Source organism: Anomalospiza imberbis, chromosome 1, assembly GCF_031753505.1.
Source record: "Anomalospiza imberbis isolate Cuckoo-Finch-1a 21T00152 chromosome 1, ASM3175350v1, whole genome shotgun sequence".
NCBI lineage: Eukaryota > Metazoa > Chordata > Aves > Passeriformes > Viduidae > Anomalospiza > Anomalospiza imberbis.
This window is the reverse complement of record NC_089681.1, coordinates 130,423,585-130,450,112: the sequence shown is the minus strand read 5'-3', so window position 1 is coordinate 130,450,112 and position 26,528 is coordinate 130,423,585. Positions and strand designations below refer to the sequence as shown.

The following is a 26,528-nucleotide window of genomic DNA, read 5'->3' as shown; positions in this document are numbered from 1 at the left end:
AGCAACACTTGAATTACAATTAAAATAAAATTCACAAGGCAGACAAGGTTTTATGGGTATGTCTACACAGTACTGTCGAATGCTGCAAAGAAACATATGAATTAACCATTAAAATTAATATGACTGCATTAATATAGTTCTGATGGTCAGAGAATATTTATATCAGAACTAGTATCCTCATATCTAGGCTGGATATTTAATTTAGACCCTGCATTGGACAATAAGGACAATCCCTACAAAGAATAATTAGAAAACGCTTACAGAGTTTTTGGGGAGGGCACAATAAATGCTAAGTAATCTATATTAACAATAAAAAAGTTTGTAAACTGAGAGGATGGATGAATGGAGAACCTTTCATTACTCTAATCATCATCTCTTAGTGATAGCTGGCCTGCTTCTCTTACTTCCTTGCATCTTGAAAATCACTAACACTTCTGCAAAGAAAGCATAATGTTCTGAAAGGTTGTATTTTACATCCACTGTGCTCAGCTGAAAATTACTTTATGAGATCTAGAGGTAGTGAAGTATTGGACCCAGATGAAAGTACTAATAGTTAAGGCTCATATTTCTATATGACCTGTGATGAAAGACAAGAAGGTGCTGCATCTCCAGAGACTTTGGGGAATGTTCGGGGAGTGATATAATTAATAACTAACCATTCAATTTGACAACACTTAATCTCATTTTCTCAGGCTTGCGTCCTACAGATTATTTATAAATTAGATTGGTGGTCATGGTAACTATTCCCCTGAGTTTGCAAAGTGAAGGGAGCCCAAAATGACTTCTACTTTTCACAGCAGGGTCAATTGAGCACATCATCCTCCTCAGCAGGATAAAATGAATATTGTGCAGTCTACTCAGGGGAAAATAAATTCTGTTTCACACAATACTAGTAAATGAGCTGGGGAAGACTCTGTAAGTTTAAAGAGGAAAGTAGTGTCCTTTAAATCTACAGCAAAGCACTTGCACCATTTCAGCTTATGCTGAATCTCCTCTGCCGGTGACATGGCCAGTCTGACTACATGGCTGCCACACACCATCATGCATCTCCAGCCTATGCACATGGCCTGGGTCCTCTGCACCCTCTCCTCCCTCACCTTGTAACATAGCATCAGCAGCCTCATGGAGCAAAGGACTTTTCATGTCTCTTCACAACAGAAAAGGAATGGACACCTCTAATGCAAGTTGTTGAGATGAGATGTAAATTCTCATTCTGTTTTTATTCTGAGAAACAACAGCTGCATCATAGAGAAGCAAAGTTTTTGGAAGTTCATTTCATTGCAAAGAGAAAAGGTGCTTGTCTTTACTTCCAGATACATATTCAGTGCAGAGTCACAAAGTGAAGCTGCAGACCAAAATTCAAAGTGAAGATAATACTTTTAACAGGCTTGCAGAGGAATTATTTCAGGAAGAACTGAAAATACATATGCCAACAAGAATAAATTTCAAGTCACTCACATAGCTGTGACTTCTGTGACTTGTAGGAGGAAATCATAAAAGCTCCTTTTCACTACCAAATTAACAGTGGACTGTTTTTTTTATCAGTACGGTATCACAATTTCTCCACTTTACAATGCAATTTCTTTCTTCAGAAAAGTCCTCCAGAGGTTTTTTTACAGGCATTGTATTACTACCAGGCTTCAAAGCCTGATCTGTACTGATTCATGGGACTGTTTAATCTATGATCCACAACACCCTTTGGCAAAGAGTCCCACAGCTCAAACACACATAATGCAAAGAGTTTCCTTTCATTTATTTCACGCCTCAATTTTACCAGCTTAATTTGACCCCCATCTAAAAGGTTTTTATATTGCAAAACACTGTATGATAGTTAACATATGGATGTTCTTAATACATTGCTTCCACCTTTGGTTATTCAAAATTCAGAATTATTGTGTTTTCTTTATAACATTGTTAATATATTTATTAATAAAATACACAATAATATATTTGATGATTTTATATATGTACATATACACACATGTAGTAAAACTTCATATGGTATGTGAAACACTGTACGATACTGCATACTAGGAGTGTGCAACACCAAGTTACATAAACAGTCAAAAAATAACATTTGATTTGTCATGATCTCTTTGATCCAGTTTGGTGGACTGTGTGAGATTTTCCTTTTATTTTCATTAGGTTCACAGAAAAAAACCTCTTGAGAATCTAAAATTAGAATGATTGTGGCTTATCAGTTTCATTCATTAAATAGCTGAAAGCATATGCTTTTAGAAGATTAAGTGAAAAAACAGAAACAATTCTTATCTACAGTTTAATGCAATCTACTTCGAAGAAATGAATGATCTGCAGGCCGTGTGATATATTGATTTATTTTATCGACTTAGCAAGCAGCAGAGCAGACATGATACTTGTGACCTGATGAGAAGAAACTGAGTCTGCACAAGTGGGTCTGAGGTACCTCGCACCTCCGTCTTGCAGAAGGGGAGAGGAACAACCTGTTCCAGCTATTTACTGGGGAACATTTTCATACCTGCGATTCTGTGTAAATCACTGAGGTGGTAAATGACGCCACGCAGCTAAATTCACGCACTTTCAGGGGGGACGATGGAGACAAGCCGGGGGATGTCCAGGCAGCCTGGCAGATGCGCGCAGCCCCACCGCAGTCCGGGGCCAGCCCGGGCTCCTAGCCGGCGCAGCGGCGCTTCCCGGCACCGCGCCCGGAGGCCGAGTGTCCGTGGCGTGCACGTCCCCTGCCCGGGACAGCCCACGGGACAGCGGAGGGGAAGGAAGGTGAAAGGATGCCGGGGACAGGTGGAAGCGCAGCCAGAGGCGGGCGGGGACGGGAAAGTTGGGCGAAGAGAAGGAGGGCGGTCAGAGCACTCCGCTGCCTTCTCCCCTTTCCCGGCCGCTCCGCCCGGGGTTGACGGCGTTGTTCCCCTCCCCGAGGCGGCGAGGGGCAATGTCCTTCCACCCGCCGCCGCCCCCGCTCCGGCCCTACCCCTCCTCCGCCCCCCTCGCACCGCCTCCCCCCCCCGCCGGCGGAGGTGAGGCGAGGCGCAGCGCCGACTGCGGCGGCCGTACGGGAGGAGTGGGGTGGCGAGGACTGTGCGCGGCGGCCGGCTGCATCCACCGCCCAGCCCGGCGCTGGGGACAGCCATGGGGAGCAGCCGCCGCTCCAGCTGCCGCGGAGAAACTCCCCTCCGCATGTCGGCTACGGGTGGCCTGGTCTGAGGAGGAGGAGGGAGAGGAGGAAGGGCCGTAGCAGCGGCGGACTGTGCAAGTTGCGCTCTGCCCTTCTTCTCCCCGGCCCGTCTCCCACCCGCGGAGCAGCATGCGGACTGGCCTCCGCGCTCCCTCAGATGTGCTCTGGCTGCCGCCGCCTTCAGTGCATCCTGCTGCTGGCAGCGCTCACCCGGGCGCTGGATGAGACGGGAGCAGGGAGATCGCTGCTGCGGTTCCGCCCGCTCCTTCATGCGGGCTTCTGCTCCGGCGGAGCTCGCACCGCCGCCGCGGAGGAGCCGGGCTGCCCTCCCACCCCGCGCCCGCCCGCCCGGGGGGCCCGCATGGCGTGCTACCTGGTCATCAGCTCCCGGCACCTCAGCAACGGGCACTACCGCGGCATCAAAGGCGTCTTCAGGGGACCGCTCTGCAAGAAGGGCGCTCGCTCGCCGGTAACTGCCACCTCCTCGCTCCCTCCCTCACTTGCCCCCCGCACGGTAGGAGCGGTGCGGGCGGATGCCCACGCTGGGGGCGGCCGGCGCGGCGCGGCTGCGGGGGGCGTGGGGCGTGGGCTCCGGCTCGGTCCCGCTCTGCGGGGCCCCGGTGTGGGCGCTGCCTCGCCGGGCGGCTCAGAAAAGTTTCTCCGTCGGCGGCTGCCTGCGAGTGGCCGCAGGGACGGGATGGGGGCGGTGCTGGCGCTCGGCAGTGGGGCGGGGGGGCTACGGCTTAGCCGGGGTTATCCGTGGACCGCGTCTCGGGCTCGTGCCCAGGGACAGGTTAATTTCTGACGCTTTGGTGAGAAGTTGGAGGCTGGTAGAGGGGAAGGCGCCGTATCGGCTCCAGGTGTCGCGGTTTAGTACCTTGTCCAAGGTTTTGACGCGGAGGAGGGAAGCGATCGTCCTTGTGGACTCGTCTGCAAAAAATGCACTTGCGAGTTTGTCTGAGGCGCGTTGTGAACTACCTGTCGAGACCGACATCTAGGTAGAACACGCGTGAAGTTTGGGGCGGTCCTGCGGAGACTGCAGACCCGTCGAGCGCCCTAGACGGTGTCCGTGAGTCGCTAAAGGCGTTTCGTAGGGGCGAACAGGAGTCCTTTGCTGTCGGGGGCAGCGGGGGCCGGGGAGGCCGCCGAGCGCAGGTGCCCAGGAGGCGACGATGCCCTGCTGCCTCTCCTCCGCCTCCCCGCCGTGGTTGTGGCATCGTAACCTCCTCCGTAACCGCCACCGAACTTTCCGTCACCGTGCCGGGTGTCAGTGTGTGACACACGGAGAGGTACGGACCTGCCACCCGCCGACCCGGCCTTGCACGAGTACCAGGGACACCTTGAGCACACCGGTGGGATTCCCTGGGCTTTGGCAATGCCAGGTTGTGCCCTGCAACACACCTGCACCCTAAATACCTTACGGGAACTAAAGTCTGCTTTCCTCTTTCTTGACTTCCAATGATGAAAAATGGCAAATATTTCACTATGCTGCCAAAATCCCTTCTGTGTTGTGCACTAGCACTGTGATAGAGCACCTGCAAGTCCTTCCCTTGTACTGCTGTGCCTGTCGTGTGCAATATAACACAAGTGCACCACAGATATCATCGATCGGTCATTGACTGAGCTGCGCTTGTGTTCTTTGACACATGGAGCTGATCCACTTTCCACTATCATGTGTGGACTGCCTTGAAATGCAGGCAACATTTACTGAGATCTCTGTTCAAAATTAGGTCAAAAGGAAAAAAAGATCTCAAACATCTAAAATGGGAACAAGCTTGATTGTAAATACTTCTGATTTAGTAGAACTTTAACAACTGATGTTCAAGTCGAGTAGTATCGGAAGCCTGGGAAGATACTACTCTCTGAATATTATGTTCCAAATCCTTCATTTTCCAATTTCTTTCCCTTTCTAACTGCCTAGTGAGTATGCACACCACTCCTTTCCATCTAAATACTTCATGAAATAAATTTGTCTGACTCCATTAACAAATCATAATTTTAAACACAGTTCCACTAACAAATAGTCATAGTTGTGCTACCAGGTGGGAGTAATTTTTGTTAATATGTTAGTAACAGGGAAGAAGACCAATGAAAATTGATGTTCCTTATTCTTTAAAGATGTATTTTTTTTAAAGGATTTTGTTTTAAATTGAACCATTTTAGTCTTAAGCCAACCATCTAGGGTTTAGTGGAAAAGGGAAAAAGCTATGAAGTTGAAAATTAATCTCAAGTCTCTTTCACTGTATAGAAATGCTCTTTCATGTGAGATTTCCAGAGTTTGAAAAAAGTAGCAAGGACACTTGGTATTGCTTTTCACTAAGACAGAACATCTTGTTTCCTAAATTTGTGTTACCAGGAGTTGCTGTTTTATATGTTTTGGGGCCATTTCTACAGAAATAACTAAATTTTAGCAATCCTTAGCTTTCATTCTGAATTCTTGAGGGAAGATTTTTATTTCTCTACATATATTTATTTTTTTTAATTTTTCTTTGTTTTCTTTTGCCTTTTTAGTGGCAACTCTGAAGCTAGTCAGGCTTTTGAGGTCATAGGCTAAGCCCTTTGGAGAGGGAGTGTTGGACAGCTCATGGGAGTAAATGTGCATGATAAAGTTTTATTAATGCTGGGTAATTGTAGCTCTGTAACTTTTTCATGTGTTTGATATTTTGAATTTACTATTGGTTTATAATAGGCTATTTTCATATTTTGATACGGAAGTTCAGATTTTAGGAGATAAATAAAGGATTCTCAGTTGGCACAGAGGGTAATTAAACTCTACTGAAAGCAGTGAGTAATTTGCATGTGCCTACAAATTTATAACTTTCCAGACCATATCCTTCTTCCTTATCAACGTGCATAAAGTTGGTAACAGTGAACAGCAAAAAACACCTCTGGATACATTTTGCATTATGGATGTGGGAGTCATGCATATTGAGATTTAGTATCGACTGAGGTAGTAAAATTGGTTTTTTACTATGCTTTTTACATGAAAAATTCCCTACACAATGCAAACAAACTCTCCAACTATTGAGTTAAACTTGGGACCTCTTCTTATACTTAAGAAGGAAGTCTTAGGCAAGTGGCATTTATTTGTATTCCCTGTGGTGTGCTTTTATTTAATCCCTCCTGATTATAACTTTGAAAGATACAAGTTATGTCTTAGAGTCATTTTTAAAATGTTGAATTGGAAGCAGCCTTGAAGATTTGATTTTCTCATTTGTACCATTAAACAATCTTCTGTTTGTACACTATGAGTGATCTTATGCATGAGACTACGTAGCCTTTAATGGATAACATGTACCTTTTTATATTTAAAGTGTTCTGCATTAACAGACCATGAAATGTCAGTAGACTTAAGGCTATGCTTTAAGAAATGAGAACAGTGGTGAATATTTTAAATACCTTTATCAGATTTCATGGTTTTATGAACAAGGAATTTTTCAGTCTGGGTGTTTATGTAGTATTTATTTAGCATATTTTGCTATTATTGTACCAGAAATAATTCTGGTCCTTCTTCCTGGTATGCAGAGAGACCTTTAGCTGTAGCAGTTTGTACAAGAACAAGGTACGTAGAACTACAAGGATAACACACTCTGGGTACATAATGGATTTGTCGTGATGTAGTCATAAAATCCTTTAAAAATTTTACCTTGCCTTTGCCCACTTTTACATATTGGAGAAGGGACTAGCTATGACTGTTGTGAAGTTAGGGGTGATGAATTCAGAAAGAGTGGAATTAGAAGCAGTCACCAGTGAATCCTTTATCAGTGGAGTCTGATGGAGTTACATGGGGAAGGAAATGCTGAGTTTGAACATGATACCAACATTACTAAGGACAGTAAGCCAATGAAGGAAACTGCTTATTTTAAAGCACAGCTGATTCTGTGCTTTGAGCTTTTATATTTTATCTGAAAAGTTATATTCAGGAGCATATTATAAGCAAATTTTCTGTCTCTGAAAATTGCTGTTTAAGGAAATTTATTATGATACAGAGATATTACTTACATTTCAGAGTGATGATATTGCCTACAGGATTTTTGAGTCATGAATAGATTACATTGATCAGTGTACTGATTTTACTTTTTGAAGTCATGATAGATAATGCTGTCATACTGACCTACAGACCAACCTGCTCAGAGGTTTTCTGCCATGCTTCACAAGCCTGGCAAAGCTGGCACTGAAAAGGACTTGCCTGCAAAACTTTTAATGAAACTTCCAGGATGCAGCAGAAAATGGTACTGGGAATTCAGCAGATGGCCCCCTTGCTTCTGAATCATTTCTAAGCCAAGGAAGTTATTAGGGTACACTGTTCTTCCTGTGGCTTTTTAAGATAAGATATAAACAAAGTCTAGTTTACTACTCAGTATTTAAAGATCCCTTTGAATTTTGAAGGAAATAGAAGGCTCAGAAGACCCAGTGCCTTAGCCAATTTCTGGTTTGGCTAATTATTTTTCTTCCGTTGTTCCCTGCAGCTTCAGCTGAATGCAGTATTTTTCATGTACTTCTCTAAGCTGTTTTCAAATAAAGCTGTCAAGCAGCTGCTCCATTGCACTCTGTGCTTGCCTGAGTTCTTTGGGTTGTTGGGGGCAGGAAGGGCTTTTCTGTTACCCAGAGTTACCTTTAAAAAAGCACAGCTCTCACCCCATGTCCAGAGGCTGCTCCGGCAGTTCTAATTAAGCACATTACAGGTACTTGAAAATAAGACAGTTTAGTTAATACTGAGCCATAAGCAAGCTGTTTTAGCACTAAAGCAAATATAACCAGGACTGAGTAGCACCTTAGCACTCTCTGAAGCAGACAACAACACAAGGCACTTGGAAACTTTGAAAACTTAAGTGAGCCTGAGGACTGAATTAATGTAAATAGAGAACAGGAGGGACACGGCATGGGCAGCAGTCTCTGTCTGCCTGAGAGCAATGCTATAAACACTGGCATAACCAAGTCTGCCACAAAGTGACAGTGTTGTGTTTGCCACCAGCCAGTGGCAAACCTGTGCCAAGCACAGTTGTCAGAAAGCAATTTAAAGGCTAGACATGGTGCATGCATACCATGTGAAATAGGGTTTAGGTGACAGCAGGTTAAAGGAGGAGCCACCATATACCTGGGTAATTACTGGAAGGCCAAAAAACTTATGCATTTCTGACTGCAAGCAAGTCATCCTTTAGCACTGTGACTGCACTGTCAACAGCACTGAAAGCAGAGAGGAAGGGTATGCTGGAGCATTACAAGGAAAATACATGAAAAGTAAAATTTAAGTTAGGAAATAGAGTATAAAGGGGGTGATAATAAACCAGCAACTCTAATAAATAGTCCTACAAAAGGAAAGGGGAGAAAAACCCCAACTGCACTAACAAAATTTTTTGGAAAGGAAAAAGGGGAGAAATCGTGAAGAAGATGGAAAATTGTACTTTCTCTTTTCTGTGCCAAAAGTCTCTGGCAGCTGCCTCCAGCAAAATAGGCTGCCTGCCAGGGGGGATTCTGTGCACTCTTCTGAAGGCTTGGAGCTGGCTTACAGAGGTATTTGCCTTACACAAACCAAGGGCAGGCACTCCTGCTAACTGTTTCTGATCTCATTGATTCCTGGCACTTTGTGTCTCAGAGTGGGCTGAGTGTGTTTCCTACCAGCCCTCCTGCCTCCACTGTGCTGAAGAATATGAGCATTCCTGCAGCCCACACTCCACCTTACAGTGACCTTATTTCCTGATTTCATGGTTCCTATTATGGTGCTTTTTGTGTAGTTCTGCAACATGTGAGAGGAAGAAAGAACTTTCAAAAAATGGGAATGTGCTTTTTGCCACATGTAGCCTTGCTGCTCACGCCTTGTATTTAAACCTGGTTTTGTGGAATCTTATCACTTCTGAGCAATTTTGATTCTAATTCAGTGAGTGTGTAGAAATTTGTATATAGCATTGCAATTAAATTTAATAATCTTCAACCAATTTCTTCTGGGGCCATTTCCTTCATCTACAATTAGCAGTAATGTTAAACAGGTGCTTTATGTCTGACAGCACCTCTCCAGTAGTCTTGTATTTTTATTGGTCCCTCAATTGAGTTCGTAAACCCATATCAATTTATCTGTTATTTTGCATTTGGCAATGCTTGTTTGTCCATTAGTTCCAGAATTATTGCCACTACATTCATTTACATTCTCACTTTCAGTTCATATGTATTTTACTCACCCAGAGCACAGCAGTTTAGTGGGTTTTCTTATTTTATTTTTTATTTTTTTAATTCTGAGCTGTGTACAAACTTGAAAATAAATGTAGAGACCTGGTAATTGTGAAACGGGTGCTCCCTTGGATGGTGGTTTGAGCTGTTACCCAGGCTCTAAGCTTTAAAGGCTGTTCCTCTGCCTGTTCAGCCCTGTTTTCTGGACTCTTGCCCAAGTGTGCTGTCCATGGTATTCACTTGCTTGCTGGGGAAGATGCTCCAGTTCCTTCCTCTGTCTAAATGAATGCTTTGTTTTGACCACTTTACAACTAAATAAACTGAGTAACTTCATTTATGCAAATGCTTGCATGTGAGATTAGATTCCTTGAAAAGAAAACTGTGGTCAAAAAAAAAAAATCATCATCTGAATCTACTTATTCCCTACAAAAGCTTTGCAAAAGTCCCCTGTAAAAAGTACCTAAATGGAGAAGGAAAAGAAAGCTTTTAAAGGCTGGCCAGAATGTAGGCATTTTTCCCTACTTCAGTTTTTCTAGTGGACTGTATAGCCTTTGGCTGCAAGGCTTGGGGCTTTTTAGCTTGTTTTTTATTTATTTTTTTTTTATTGGTGGGTTTTTTGCACTTTTTTGTTGGTTTTTGTTTGTTTTGGTTTGGTTTTGTGTGTGTTTGTTTGGTTTGGTTTGGGGTTTTTTGTTGTTTGCTTCATTTTGGTTTTGGGTTTGTTTTTTTTTTTTTTTTTTTCCATTTAGCATGAAGAACCTTTGTAAGTCTTTTTATTATGACACAACTGATCCCTTTAGAAGACTCAATCATTACCTGCAAATGTAATTTTACTCACTTGTCCTAGGGAAAATGTTGACTTTCCTGTGGAAAAAATAGGCATTCAAAATGTTTTATCTGCCTGCTGCAGTACTTTTATTTTAAAATGTCAATGTTCTACACTGTGAGAAGTCTAGTTTTACTGCTTTATGTGTCTATCCACAAAAAACAGTGTATTGCATTTGTTGCAAAACAGAGCAGAAGCTGTAGACCCTCGTTTAGAGCTCAAGAGTTAGGATCTTACTATCTAAGTTTTGTACACCTACCATGGTAAAAAAATGGTTTAGGAATAACTTACATAAAACATCAAATTAAATTTATTACAATCTCAAGTTAATGTTAAAAAGAAGTACAGATGTATGCATGCACGTGCAGGAACCAGAGTTCCTAATGTGACATGCAGTGCCATTAAAATCCAGTTTGACCCTCCCAAGAATTAAGCAGTGTTCACTGGAGAATTAGCCATTTTGTAAACATATGTGCATTCAGCAGTCTATGCCTATAAGCATATCTGAATAGCAATAAGAAGATCCTTTAAAACCTTTCAGCATCCACACTGACAGTTGTGAGGATTGTTCTTTTGAAGATCCAACCTGCTCTGCTCTTGGCCTTTGAACCTTCCAAACTCTGAATGAAGAGTACTGAAATTATTTGATTTATGTTGATAATCTGCAGAGGTGATATGGCTACTGCAATATTAGAGCCAGATATCTAAAGTTCAGTCCTGGATTTTTGTATTTTGTGTGGACACACATCGCTGCTTGTCTTGTACAATCAACTGCTGGGCTCAAGTATCAAGATTAGTCATGGGGTAGGTACATATACCTGAAGATGCTCTTCACTGTGCAGAATGTATTGTTCTGTGCCCAGTCAAAAGGCACTTTAAGGACAGTTTTTTCTTTATTCTTTTTTTTTTTTTTTTTAATACTAGACTAAATTTATGTGCATACTAGATAAGATGTAAACATCATCAAAATTTTGTCCCAGTTTCATAGTTATGCATAATGATAATTGGCAAGCTGGTTCAAGTAACGAAAGAGAACTATTGCTGGGAGACCGCATGCAGCTCTGAAACAATTCATACATTAATCAACTCTAGTTGATATCAATTTTTCAATTGATGTTTTCCTTGGAACACATTCTGAAACAGATTTAGTGCTTTTGTGTCAACAGATATATTCTATCAATATTCTGCTCAGACTGAACTGGAGAGCTGTATTTGGTGTCTTTAAGAACATTCTCAGTTGTAATCAGCTGTAAATCTGCAGCCCTCATTTCCAACTTAGACTGCAGTGTGTGAGGAAGTCTTGGGAAACTAGATTAGAAAGTGTAAGAAGAGAGTTCCCTGAAATACACCCTTTGATAGCAAAATATTTGCTAGATTATATTTTTGGGGTTAAAAATATAAATGAAATCTGTATGAATACTATGATCAGAGGGTCTGCTAGAAATGCAAATTCTTATTATTAAGGTGTTCTGAGTATTTTTTCAAAGAAAAGCTTTCATATTCAGATATTTATAGCTCTAATTTTATTCACTTTTGTGGGTTCCAGAAGTAACCAGTTCATCTAAACCAATCTTCATTTTTATGTGCTAGTCATTACATTTTTCAGTTTAAGTATGACTTCTGTGAGGTGTGTAAACTCTGACTATTGATTTTATTGGGAGATCTAAGAAGGAGCAGAATGTGTGTATGCCACCCTTTGTTAGACACTGAAAAACTGAGCTATGATCTTGATGTATTGAGCCTGCCCTTGAGCCCTTGTCTTTGCAAGAAGCTTCTGGTGATGCATTGCAGGTAGACAGAGAATGACTCTGCAGGATCCTTGCATCAGTTGCTTGGTGAATGTTGTGGTTCAAATGCTGGCTAAGGTGAGTGGTCGGTGGGCTGGATGATAACAAGGATTCCTCAGCCTGGGAAAGGCTCTGCTTACTTCCAGATGCTGCACTGATGGCTCCTCTGTGCCAGGAGGAATTACGGTGTAGGAACATAATATCCAGGATTCCCACAACCCACATGGCCACGGGTCTGTGGCAAACAGCAGCTGAGGCATAGAGGTATCGACACGGGGAGTGGCTGCCTGGTCTGATGGACACAGATCAGAAACTGTCACACAGCTACTGAGGGCTAGTTCAGGAAAAGAAACTAAAAAACATAATTGTGTAGGTCCTGGTAGGAAACAAACTCACAAGGTGATGTGCATGCAAGTCATTTGTGTGTACCAAATAATAAGTAAACATCCCGTAAATGTCACTGAATACATATGCAGCTTCTCCAAGCTGTCTGAATGCTTAACTGCTGTCCTTACAAAGCTGTGATACTGCTCTTCCTGTATAGAAGTCCAAGGCTCCTTTTGTTCCATACATCTACAGGATGGACACTGGCATTTTTTCCCTTCTGTAATGTTTCAATACACACTTCACTTTAAAGAGAAGACAGCAAAATCAATATGAAAAAATAGTTTAGTCAGACAAATGAAGAAAAATCAGGTTGGTACTACATAAAAAGATTTCAATTTTCATTTGAATGATAAATACATCCTTGGCTATTAAATACAGAAAAGAGGCAATATAAGGAACAATGTTGGAGACACTGCTTATTCACAAATAAACATCACTTTTAAAACTTCTTTTTCTGGGAGTGAGTGATAATTTTTTGTGATGACTAATAACAGAAAAATCACAGATTTGTGTTCTTTTATGCAGATGTATTCATATCCTATAAACCAAAAATTACATTGAAATAAGTATTGAATATGTAAACTTACTGATTTTACACTTTGTTCATCTTCTGCTGAAGACCTGTTTATGACTAGTGTATTCTATACCATGTGCAACAGGAGATTCTTATTGTGTATATATACTGCAAAATAGACATGTTTTATTGCTTAGCATTATAATAAGCATCTTTTATAAGTTAAGCTTAAAAAATACAGACCCAATATTGTGGTTATTTATCTTAAAAGTAAACCCTTCTTGAAAAATAAACAAAAATGGCCTTCAAATTTATTCCCTAGAGGACAAGTCTTATTTGAAAATGATAACACTTGGTGGATAAAGGTATGCCTTTCACTTTGGCTACATTAATAAATCTGTGCACTGGGCTTTTTATTATATAAAGAAGATATGATGACTTGAAATAGAGGGTTGTATCCAAATGCCATGTTATTGCTTTTAATGGGGAAAGGATAATAGAGAAAATAAATTCATTGGGTTCTTTTTTTCTCTTGACAGCTATCTGCTGTTTATATTGTTATTTCTTTACCTTACAGAATCACTGAAGTTGCAGGTGATTGAATTTGATATCTCTGGGTTGTGGAATCAGTCTTTAAATATTTATGTTGATTTGCATATATGACAGCTTTCATCAGTAAAGACCATTATAAACAGCAAATTGGAAGAGGTTAGAAAATTCCTTTCCTTGAAAGGGATTTAAACAAGTTTACAGAATGACTTAACAGAGCTTGCATAATCTTCACAGTCAATAAAAACCAAAGGCAGAAAAATGTGCTTAAAATCTACAGCAAAATGTTTTGTTTCCACTGTGTATTCTCGAGGACTTGCTCTTTAAGCTATAGCAAATGAGGATTACTGATTATGTACACTTAGAAATATTCCAGTAGAAAACAGTTTTCAAGGCCTTTCTTTTAAAATCTGGAGTTCATCTGTAAACTTCAGTAATAAGGAAAACTTCAGTAATAAGGAAAACTTCAGTAATAAGGAAAACTTCAGTTTTCTTCCACCAAAATACAGTTCCTTATCCCAAACATTTCCCAAAACATGTCTTCTAGTAATATTTTTCCTAATGTTCTGACTAGCACTGTTTGAAGAACAAAATTATGATTTTAAAAGTGCTTGAAATATGAAATTTAAAAAACCATTTTAACTGCTGTGATTTATTATTTTACCAGGCAGTACAATAACCTTCTATAAAAAAAAAAAAAGAAAAAAATCCCAAACTCAGCAACCCCAAGCTACATCAAATCATGTTCCCTAGCATAGGAAAAATAAGCAGCATGTGAGATCACCATGAATTGATGAATCACTGACAGCCTTTCTTCCTATGTCTGCTCAAGCAAAGTTCAAATCTTGACCTTCTGCTTGCCTGGGAGCCATTATGGAAATCCTAATGAGCTTCCTGATGGTCTTTTAAGAGTAACAACTGATTAAGTAATTGTAGCACCTTATGCTGAAGTGTTTTAAATACTCAAAGACTTCTGAGCCTCTTCTTACAGAAAAAGGCATGTCTGCTCAAGTTATATGATTCAAAAGAAATTGTTTCTTTTTATCATTGTAAGGTACTTCTCTATGTTTATTCTTCTAACCTGTGGCTAATAAGGATGGTGACTGTAGGCATTAGGCATTAGAAAGCCTTAAAAAGATTGATGCTTCTGATGACAGCATACTATAAGATAAATTGTAGGGTTCAAGTCTCTCACAGAGTTAAAAAGGATATGTGGTATCTGAAGAAACATAAAGGTGTCAATTTTCTACTTGATGGTACTAATATATTTTGATAAGATCTGCATATTAAGAACAAGCCCTCAAATACAGTGATTTAGTACTGCAATTGTACACTGCTTCACAGTGAGGAGAACAAACAACAAAAATGTGAAACCTTGCCTCTGCTCTGAAGGACAGTGAACAAAGACTTGTAGGCATTACAGCTGGCAGGTGTGGAGAGAACTCGGTTTTCAGAAGTGACTGGTGAGAGCAGCGGAAGGGGGACAGTAAATGTGAACAGGGAGGTTAATTGCAAAGTAAATGAGTTTTCTACAGAAAGCACTGAGCCCCAGATTCTCAAAGGCAGTGTGTATGCATTAGGGACTGTGCCAGGCATTGGAGCTTAATCAGCTAAACAATGAAATTGTGAGTGTTGTTTCCAGTATGTTTGTGCTGTTCAACAAGTAGCACTGCCCCAAACATTTCTTGGAGAGAGTTTGGGAATGAGGGTAGGGCAGAAACATTAACATTGCTGCAGTTTCAGTTCCAAGAGAGTTTAACAGCACTGATGAGCTGCTCAGTGACAGGTAAAAGCATCCTTTTTTCAACTGGCTTTGAAATCCTACACATGTAGGAAACTGCAAACCACCTGCAGGGCAAACCTCTCAGACATTGTTGTTCCCAAAACTGTAACTGCATTGAGAGAATGGTGGGTGTCATAAGTCAAAATTGTGTTGGGAAGCATTGTGGAAAAAAACAGAATTGATGGCACCACTAGTGCTTGAGCCTATGTCTGGGCCCTGTTCAGTTATCAGAATAAGTACAGCCTGGGCTCCAGCTCCATCAAGCTCTGCCAAAAATAGGACAGTATTGGTGTTGGGACTTCTGAAGACTGAAGGGTAGTGGCTGGATCTCCTGACAGCAGTCTGGTGGTTGAATCAGATGAAGTGGCTGGATTTCCTCACAAATCCCATTACAAATTTGTGTCTTGCTCCTGACAGGAGGATTCCCAATAAATGTGATATGTATGTGCCGACTGGAGGAGAGAAAGTTCAGCTTTACCATTCAAACAGCAAACTTCAAAGACAAAGAGCAGATGAGAGACTATTGGTGAATCATAACGAGCTTCTTGGAGTACCTTCTGTAGTTTCTGCAAGAATTTTTAAAATTCACAGGAAGCAGACATGCACAGCGGCTGTTCAGGGTAGAATTTTAGCTTGTGTAAATCGATCTGTTAAAGTGATTGCATTTTCTAAGGCTGTTTTATGCCAGAAGGATTTGGTCCTCAGATTTTATTTAGATTTTGTTTAGTAAGTAATGTGGCTAAAGTTAGTGAATACTAGTTGCTAGGACCTCAAGGGTGGAAGCGTCACTGTGATTCAGTCACAGAATTTCAATTAGAAGGAAAATGCAACTGTGCTCCAAATATAAAACCTTGTATATTTTTGCTGGACTCTATAAAGTGACTGTCTTTTCTGTATTACTGAAATACAAACAATGCTGGTTAAATACAAACCATACTGCTATAGCAAAGGTATTCAAGCAGTTAACATCTTTCTCTTTAGGGAGCACATCTTTGATTTGCACACTTCCCTGAGATAACACACACAGTTTGACTCAGAACTTGCTGCCACATTCCTTATCCTCATAGCAGGTAGGTGTTCATTAAGAAGGACAATTATGAGTTATTCACTGTGGGATGGTGTTATACTAGATATTTTAGAGGCTCATCATAGTAATATTGGGGCCACTTAATTTTAGGATCCAGATTTCTGGTTGAAATAAACCAGATCTTAGTAAAATACACAAAAAAAAATCACTTTTTATCTTTCCAGAAGTAAAAAGCTCCTTAGAAATCAGTTGCAACTTTTGCTGGATTACAGATGTAGAGCAGTGTATTCTTGATATGTGAATTAGTGATCAGACTTTATATCTCAATATTAGTTAATATTAATCCTAATCTAGTATTATCTTAATACCTTAATATTAAACTAATATCCAAATCTCTGCTGTTACAATTTTTGTGTCTGAGTGAGTGACTAGGCTAGTTAACCAGTTAAGCTCAGCTGTTGGCCTAGTGAAGTGATTAGTTTTTGTATGAAGGACAAGTGTCATTTTCAGGTTTAATTTGAAATCTAATGCATTATCTTTTATTAATATAAAATGGATTTTCTGGATTTGTATGTTTAGCTGCCCTGTTAGGGATTTCTGTTTGTTTATTTTCCTTTAATTACAGTGTTGCAATGCTGTTAATTTTCTCTAAGACAATATGTACCAGAAACTTGCCAACAGTCATCTGTAAGGCTGCTTGAGGAGGAATCCTGACCTTTAATGGCTTCAGGGGCATCCTGTCCTCTGATAAAACAGGAGGGCTGGCATTTATTTCCACATAAGATGTGTTTCTTCACAGCACTAGAGAGTCACTGTGCTGATTCAGTCCTGCAGGTGAGTGCACAGGAGGGAATCTGTGGGAGTCTGTGTGACTGCAGGTCAGAGGGTGCTGGGAAGCTTTTGAGCTTGATGCTTTGCTGGACAAAAGGGATTCACCTTTGGGAGGTCTTATTGCTGTCGTGTTATTGATGACACCATTCAGCCAGTGAGAGATCTAGTTGCCTTGGTCTACTACCTGAAGGTGGTAAATATTTCCATTGTGATTCTAAGTCCAGGAAAATTACATCTATGGGTATGCCAGAGGGCTTGTGAGACTATTTCAGTTTCTCCAACTGGGGTAGATTTATATGATGACTTTCTGCTGGCCCATCTCTTGGTACATCTTCTAGCAGAGTTACACATGAGCACTGTGGTACCGACAAGGCAGTGCTTTCTGTCCAAAAGTTCAGGAGGAAACCAGCATGAGAATAATGATGATGGAATGGTGAAGGGCTGGGTTGCTCCTCCTGCCAGAGATGCACTTGGAGTTCATCATGGTTCAGCAGCCAGGGGTGATATGAAGAACTGCCTTGGAAAGGTGAAAGAGAAAGGCAAAAAAAAAAAAAAAAAAAAACAATAAAGGAAAGCAAAATATGAGGAAACATACTTTTTCCCCCATTGGTTTAGTTTTCATAATGCTAGCAAGCTGGAGAAAAGGTATTCATCCATGGCCAAAGGTCTGCAACATGATAGCAGATCTAAAATAATTGACACAAAGAAGTAAAAGCTTCCAAAAGCAGAATTTTGGCAATTTTGAATGAGGATATTTTTGCTCTCCCTGTAGCTGGTTAATGAGTTAGTCCACAACTGCAGCTGGAAATCAAATCAGCTCTTTCACAGTGATATTTAGCCTTCTGGCACTGGTTTAATCCCACCCCTAAAGCAACTGAAACACAGATACAGATTGCATAGGATTTTAGTTACTTTATGTGTACTTACTGTGTGTGTATGTATAGGTTACAGGCAATGTGATGGAAGTAGGGCTGGTTTTAGTATGCAGATGGGTGAACTGCCTCCTCTGCATGACTGTAATTCCAGTGTTTTTATTAGTGTGTGTAAACTATAAACTGTTGCTTTTTTATCACTGTGAGTGTGTTTATCACAAACTACAAGTTGAAAAAATGCAGCTTTTGTCAGGGGAAAAAGAAGCATTCGCCTCTTCAGGTATGGTGCTGAGAACGGTTTTGACTAAAGGAGGGAATGAATCAATATCTTTTCTAGTTGCAGGACCACACCTTTTCCTGGCAGGTATGTCCCTAGGAAGTGTGGTTTTTAGGCAGGCATGTGCAATAATTTATGTCTGAGCCATTTGTTAATATTGGCAAAGTGTCACGGGTGCTCAAGTGCTGACGGCAGGCTGGGGACAACACACAGCAGCAGGTCGCTGCTTCATCCCTGCACTGAGGGCTGGCATTTTACACAGCAAGGGGTCAGAAAGGTACATTATTTACCCTGTAACCTCTACAGGAATGAATCTGTGCCTCTCTGAGCTCTTTCAAGGAGTTTTACTGAGTTTGACTTTCATGATTTTCAGCAAAATCTCTTGAAAAAAATGTTTATAGAGAATCCTGGCTCCCATGCAATTACTCTGCCATATGCAGTGGCACATCTTACTCATTCTGTGAACGTTTTATGTTCCCAAGGGGATTTAAGAGTAAATACAATCACAAGTAAAAACTTAAAATATCAAATTAATTTTGTGTTATATACACAGAGTGATGGATAATGTCAGATCAGGGCTTGATCCTGCATATGTTGAAGTTGAGAAGATTTCTTGGTGTTATTTTGGTTTATGACTGGTACATAAAAGTCTTGATTTTTTTTATAGTTATATAAAACCCCATGTTATTAAATAAATATAGGCATAGCATATTAACAAAAAACATTGGCAAATGAGGAATGCTTCAAGTTCCTCCATAAAGAATACAATACAAAATTTGTCACAGCATTTTTTATTTTCATGGAGAAAAGATACATTTGCGATCCTATAATTATGTTCTGAAACAGAAATTCAGTCAGATTACTTTCGAGTCATTATATTATCTGTGTTAGAAAGTGGTAATTGGGGATTACTGAATTTCTATCAGGTTTGGCTTAATAGCAAACAAGGTTAACATAAGTGATTGTATAGCTGAGTTAATTTTAAATGATCTTTTGGGCTGAGATATTAAGGCTGAAATGCCTTTAAAGGAAGCTAAATGGGGCTTGTGTTTTGAATGTGATCTGATGTATAATTAGCTTTCTCCTACAGAAAGGTTAGAAGCTATAATCCAATGTTCAGAATCAGCAGCAGAACTGTGTCTTTTTAAATTTAGAAATATATAAAACTTAATACAAGTTGATTTCAAAGATTTACATGCATGTAAATGTGAGGTTATTGGAAGGTACTGGATTTAAAACATAACATAATTTGGGATTATGCAAGATATTGTAAGTGATGTGAGGTTTTACTCTGGATGGTTGGGCTATTAAAGAGTGTGTGTTTGGGCAGTTTGCATTGTTAGCACACCAAACACTATCCATAGCAGCGCTTTTAAAGACTGCTGTGCCTTTGCTAATATTTTGTCATTTTTGAAAACTGAAAAGGATTAGCACACTGCAGAGGTTGGTTAATTAATTTATTGAGAGTTTTTGGGACCAATAACTGACTATTTATCTCTATCCTTAATAAAGAGATTTTTGTAACTACTTTTTTTTTTCCTTTTTGTTCTGTCAAAAGAAGGAAATGATGGCAGTTTTAGCTCAAAATTTAGGCCAGCTTCTTTTGGCCGATTGTTGAAATAGGGTTGCTGTGTTTTCTCATGAAGAGAGAACAATGTCTTTTTCACATGTACTCTTCCCATGCTAAGTCAGCTTGAAGTTGCTGAATGTTCTATGGCAGAAAGAGCTTTGAACCTAAAGTTCATTTTAGCTTTTCTTACTGCAGCCTGAGGATAGGAGTAGGACATGTAGTGTTTACACAGAATACGAGAAATCTTGTGGACGTTTGGCCACCTTCTTTTCCCTCTGTATTTATGCAGTAATATGGTAAAAATACATTCAGCAAGCACGGAAAAGGGAAAGTCAGAAGAAAGGGAAGGTTCCAATGAATGCTGTATGAAGGAATTGTGTCCATATGTCTCCCTGGTTACCCCTGGGAAGCTCCAATGTGCTTTGCTCTTCGTGCTTGCTGTGGGCTGGGTCAGTGCAGAGTGTATACCCACAGCCAGTGACTGACAGAGAAGGGCCAAGAGCAGAAGGTGAGGAAAGGAAGGCACAAGGAGGGAAAGATGACTGTGTCCCCTTCCCAAGAGCATCTGTACAGACAGGACTGCACGATGCAACAGCAGCAGTAGTTGGGAAGCTCTTCCATTAATCTTGAAGGGATGTAAGAAGCAAATGGAGGCAGCTGTTTGCTTCCTGTTAATGAACTGCTTGCAGAAAGTAAAGGAACAGTGTGCATGTAGGCACTTAACATGATCCAGTTTATAAGACACAATATATAAATAATGCTGATGTCTTTACAAGATATAAAAATAGAGTAAAGTACATTTTCACTAAAGCTACAGAAGATGTGATCTAGTATTCTCCTGATAAAATATGATACTGTTACTGGAGAGGAAAGGAATGTGTGTGGGAAAATTAATGTTTAAATTAAAACTGTATATTACATTTCTATACATTCAGTTTATGTTAATATTAACAAGACTAAACATCATATTAATATTATGAGAACAGTGTCAGTAATTTTTGCCTGTGTCCAGTGGTACTTCACTTGACACATCTTGGCTCTGAAAATTTTAATGAGATTTCTTCCTTTTCCAGTCAGTGAAATGCCTTGAGAGCCTAAATGTCTAGCTGGTACTTGACTTCTGAAAAAAATAATACATCAACCTTAATGAAGGAGAAAATTCTGACAGAACTTGGGTGTTAGTCACCTGTATTAAGCTCAGGATAATCTAAAAATGGCAGGCCACTGATACTGTCATTTATTATTTGAAATAACTATATTGTGAGCAGTCAATCTTAAACCAACTGTTTTGAGTTTACAAGGTGAGGTGCAGTTCCAGGCTGGGGCCTGTCAGCAAAGGTCCCTCAGCCTGGGGTTGTCCTTGATCTCAGAAGTTGCCGTTGCAGTTGCCGGTGGGATTCACTTATGCAGGTGCATTTAACAGGGAGTGTCTTTGAGCAGCTTGCTGGATGAGATCATATGGAGGGGTAGCATGTGATTGTTCCTGACCATATAGGAATCATTTTATGTTATTTAAAAAAAAATCTACTCCCTCTTAATCAGTGGGCAAAAGAGAAAGTAGTTAGATTATGTTGTGTTTGCATGAGAATATGTGAATGGTTTTGTAAAATCTACCAGATTTTTTTTGTTGTTGTGATAGGCTATACTTTATTTCTTCACCAAAACAGTAAAAAAAGGGAGTAAGTATTAATGGGCATTACTACATGTAAATGGATTGTTCATATAATGCTACATGACACATATCCTGGAAATGGAAGGACAGGGGTGTATTTTCTAGCCTTATATCCTTAATTCTGTCATTTATAATGATAGGAAAGGTAATGAAAACTACTTGTTGTAGACAGCTCACAAAAATGATAAGTGAGAGCAAATAGGTGACACATTGGAAAGAAGAATTCCTGGTAGTTAGAGATGACAGAGGAGGTCTTATGTGCACTATCTGTTGTGGTTCTATGCCTGCCTCCTGGATAACTTTAGCAATTCAATTAACCAATATGAGTCTGTGTTTCATCATTTATAAAAGGTAGTTATACTTACTCACCTCACAGCATCTTTATAATTGATTTTTGTAAAGTGCTTTGGGATTCCCAGATGAAAGGCACTATACTAGTGTCAAGTATTATTATTATTGCTACTAGTAGTAACAGTACTTGTCATTTATACTGCTCTTGCCTGTTCATGATGCTTTAAGTAATGCATTCCTGTAGTGCCTCTGTGAATTAGGTACATTAGGTAACATCTGTGTGATGCTAGTGCACTTGTGGGAAGCTGTAGATTAGGTTTGGGATTTGGTCAGTTAGAAGGACACAAAACACACTGCTCACAATTTCTGGTAAGTTTTTTAACCATTGAAGTCCATAAAAGCTTTCTTCTCTTCCTGTGTTTCTGAATTCCAAAGCATAGTCATGTTTCAAGGGCAGGCTGGATGGAACTCTGAGCAATCTGGTCTACTGAAAGGTGACCCTGTCCATGACAGAGGCATTGGAACTAGATGATCTTTAATATTCCTTCTGACCCAGGCTGATCTGATTCTATGAGTCTACGTTTCTGTGTGTTTATCATATTCCCACCAAGCCTGCGCTTCCAGACACTTTCAAGAAATAGTGCCTGGTTTGGCAAACGTGGGGAGCTCAGCCAAAGGGTCAGTGCTGGTTAACAGAGAGTCCTGGGCATGTTCAGAACTCTTGGCAATGCTCTTAGAAAATCCTGAAGTTCAAACACATTTTTGCTATCTCCAGGCTTAAGATTGATCAGGAGATTTTGGACTGTCTTCTGATTGAAAGGCTTAAAATCCATTGAATTCTGTTTTAAATACCTAATACTTTGGGTAGCGGTTAGGATTTTTGTTTTGTTTTAACTTCACTAAATCTGTCTTTTAGTAATCATCTGAGACTAGATTTTTTTTTCTAAATGTACACTTTTCTTTAATCTGTGATAACTTGGAAAACTGGATCAAATACCAAAGTAAAAAAATATTTGCCCTTGGTTCCATTGCTGCCTTTGCTGTGGGCTCAACAGCTACAGATGTCATTGCATCTGGACGTGCTGTCTTCAAAAGCAGCTAATTTCTGAGACGGCAAATGGTCTTTCATTCACAGCAGCAATGGGCTTTGAGGCTCAGGCATTCTTCCCATGTTCAGCAGGTGTCTAAATGTCACTTACTGGAATTGAGATGTATCTGTTGCTGCACACATAGGCAGAGATGATATGAATGCATGGTGTGGACTCAGGCAGCAAGCCACAGTTTTAATGCATTTCAGATATAACAGGTATAATCAAACATAAACTCGGTTCAGTTTATGTGGATATAGCATGATTATACTGACACACCACACAGGGTGTGTGGTATTGTGGTCTGTGCAGAGACTCTTTTAAGCAAAGAATCAGGATTTGTGATCTGCTCTTCAAAAGCCTTTTCCTAAGGCTTCACAGGAGGAGAGCTGCAGTGTGATCACGGGCTACAGCTTATGGCTTTATCCCATGGTTGCCTCTGAGGACTGCACTGAACTGTCCCTGCTATGGATGTCCTCCAGTGAGTTTCCACTTGAAACAGAATAAGGTGTAAATAGTTTTCAATGCAAATAGCTTTCAAGGTTTTTTTTTTGTTTTTTTTTTTTTTTTTTTTTTTTTTTTTGTTTTTTTTTTTGTTTTTTTTTTTTTTTTTGTTTTGTTTTTTGTTTTTTGTTTTGTTTGTTTGTTTGTTTTTTGCAATCAAAAACTGAAATCAGATTTATCAAGAGAACTTGTTGGCTGCTGTGATCCAGGAGAGCAGTTGCAGCTCAGGATCATGTATTTGGGATATGGGAAGTGGAGGAAACTTGGCTTTGAAAACAAAAGTTCAATAGTTATGTATAGGCAGACAATATCAATGAATCGTTTATGTAGCACATTTGTAAATGAGAGCTAAATGGGACTCAGTGGTTTGTAATGAAAAGTAGATACCCAGAAACATCTCATTTTTAAAGTATTGCATTCCCAGGTCATCTGTAATTAGAGCTTTGGAAATCTGGAAGTAAATATTTCTTCTTTGTGTCCTAAACAATAAAGGTTATCAATAGCAGCAGGCTGCTGAAGTCATTGCATATAGCAAGGATGCTTTTCATGGAAACAGTAATGGGTAAAAACAGACTAAGTTTGAAATTCAGTGCAGGCACATGCTTCAGGCTTGCCTGAGAGGTGAGCTGTTTAGAGACGTCTGTGTTGCTCATGATGGTGAAAAACTGGAAAATGACTAATCACAGATCAGATTAAATGCACAATACTCTGGCTTGGGTTCTGTGTGCCTCTGAGACAGTCTTCTTGCTTTCTGCAGACTGGCAGGTACAGGGTTCTGCTACCTCACACAGCAAAAGGAAGGGTGCAAGAATTAATGGAATATTATGCATAGAAATCATCATATAGACAAAACCAGCAAGACTGCCTTGTGCACCATGTGGGCTCTGCATCTTCTTGCTTCCTTACTTCTCCTCACCAGTGGAGCAGCTCCACCCACTTCCACTGCCACAGGATTTGACTTTCTGCTTCAGAAAAGGGTGTTTCTGTAACAGGTGGCTGTCACCTACTCCCTATGCCTAGTTTTCAGGATACTATCTTACTGCAGATTTTGAAAATAAGATTAGTCTTGAAAACATTACCTGAATCAATAGCTTTAGTGGCACAAATAAAAGTTAAATTATTACTTAGAAGCACATAGTCAATGCACAAAATCATTAGTTTTGATAAAATCCTAATTTCTACTGACAGCATTTTCCATAATTTTTTTTAAGGACTAATTATCTCCTACTTTTAAATCAGATATGTGCAAATATGTTCTAAAATAAAGTCTGAAACATTTCTTTTGCATATAGCTTAAAATTAACCAAGTTATAAACTTGCATACAAGTGTTATAACTTAAATGCAATTCCACTTTCAAGCTTGTATGGTAAGGGATTTAAAAATCTCCCATGTATATGGACATACAGTGTCAAAGTGTATCATTAAACTGCAGAAAATTCTATTTCATACTTTCTTAATGCTACAAAAGATATTTTAAAACTTGTTTAATTATCTTCAACCTCCTTTCAGGTTTAAGCTTTTGAGGACAATTTGGTGCATTAGATCCCATTTGATGAAGTTAGGTGAAATGGAGCTGCACCAGGAGATATTTCTATGGCTATATTCTATTGTGGGTTTTATATTTTTATATTTTAATATGATTTCTCCTCCATATTGCCTAAGGAAATTAAATTAAGGCACATATATTTCTGAATAATTACTTTTTAAATGTGCACCGTGAAGGAAATCTCATGCAGGCCATACTTTAATATATGAGTGTCAGTTGTCATCTGAATGTTGAATTTTACATTTTTTGTTTTAATTTGCATATGGTTTTAGGGCAGCCTTTCATTTGCTATATCATAAAAATAATTTGTCTTTTGCTTGTAATATAATTCCTCAGTTCATAATTTTTCTATAGCCTAACCAGCAGTGTATTTGCCTTAATATTGATGAAGTCTGAGTGATTCAGATGTGGCTGTGATGTTTTATATCTTTTCCCTTTCCATCAAGATTTGAAACAGGGACTCACTCATCACTTAAAAGCATAATTGCTGAATATACCGAATGTTTAATGGTATGAATATGGAAAGTTCTTTGTGACAAATGGTCTAGATACCTAAATATGTAATATTTGGTAGTCATTGGGTTCTTAGTAATGAACTTATGGCTAGATAGAAAATACATGCCCAGAATCTCATCTTGCTTCTTCCACTTTAATAACCTTGTAGCTCTGTGGGTGTCACAGCTGTTTTTCAATAATATTATGACTGTCTCTTAAGTTTGGAGAGTGTGGCTTGCACCCTACTTTACATTACCTGTCCTTTAATCTGGTGTACTGGTGCCTGTGTAGTATGTGAAAGAATATGGGGTGCTGCTGTTGTGCCATTGTAGTGCGCAGTTTTGCATTTTCATGCAGCTAACCTGTATATCCAAAACATTCTGACTGTGCTGGTTTGCCGGGTGTAGAGTTTGTTTTCTTCACACTGGCTAATATGGGGAGGCATTTTGGGTGTGTGCCGAGGACAGTTGATCATTCAACTGTTTTAGTTATTGCTGAGTGGGGCTTGCACAGAGCCAAGGCCTTGTCTGTCTCTCACCCCACTCCACCAGTGAGTGGGCTGGGGGTTCATGGGAAGCTGGGAGGGGACAAAGCCAGGACAGCTGACCCCAACTGACCAAAGGGGTATCCCATACCATATGGTGTCATGGTCAGCATATAAAGCTGGGGGGAGGAAGAAGAAAGAGGACAACATTTGGAGTTACAGCACTTGTCTTCCCAAGTCACCATTACATGTGATGGAGCCTTGTTCTCCTGGAGATGGCTGAGCACCTGCCTGCCCATGGGAAGAGTGAATTAATTCCTCATTTTGCTTTGCTTGTGTGTGTGTGGTTTTTGCTTTCCCTACTAACCTGATTTCATTTAAACTGAAGATTTTTTTCCCTGTTACCCTCATAAGTCTCTCCCCTATCCTGACATGGGGGAATGGGCGAGCAGCCGTGTGGGGCTGAGCTGCTGGCTGGGGTTAAACCACAGCACTGTGAATAAACTTCCTCTGAATGTGTGTGTGTCTCCTGTACACAGTCTGCAGCTCTCAGCCAGTACCAGGCAGGACAAGAGCAGTAAGGAGATTCTCTAAGGGATTTAGATTACTCTGGAGTTGGGAAAGGAGCCTGCTTCTGCCTGAGGACACAAACTGGGAACTGTACAATGTCCTTTTATGGATTCTTTGTAA

The 26,528-nt window shown here is 40.1% G+C and overlaps 1 protein-coding gene across 2 annotated transcripts in view; it reads left to right on the top strand.

Moving 5' to 3' along the window:
- The first annotated feature begins 2,825 nt into the window (after positions 1–2,825).
- Positions 2,826–26,528, top strand: part of ZNF804B (zinc finger protein 804B) — a 226,551-nt gene continuing 202,848 nt past the window's right edge. The window contains exon 1 of one of the 2 annotated variants that reach the window (XM_068211798.1): positions 2,826–3,638. In XM_068211798.1, the coding sequence (XP_068067899.1) occupies positions 3,327–3,638 (312 nt within the window). In that variant the 5' untranslated portion in view covers positions 2,826–3,326. Of the gene's footprint in view, positions 3,684–26,528 lie in introns of both variants that reach the window. The other variant, XM_068211790.1, reaches the window with a different exon arrangement.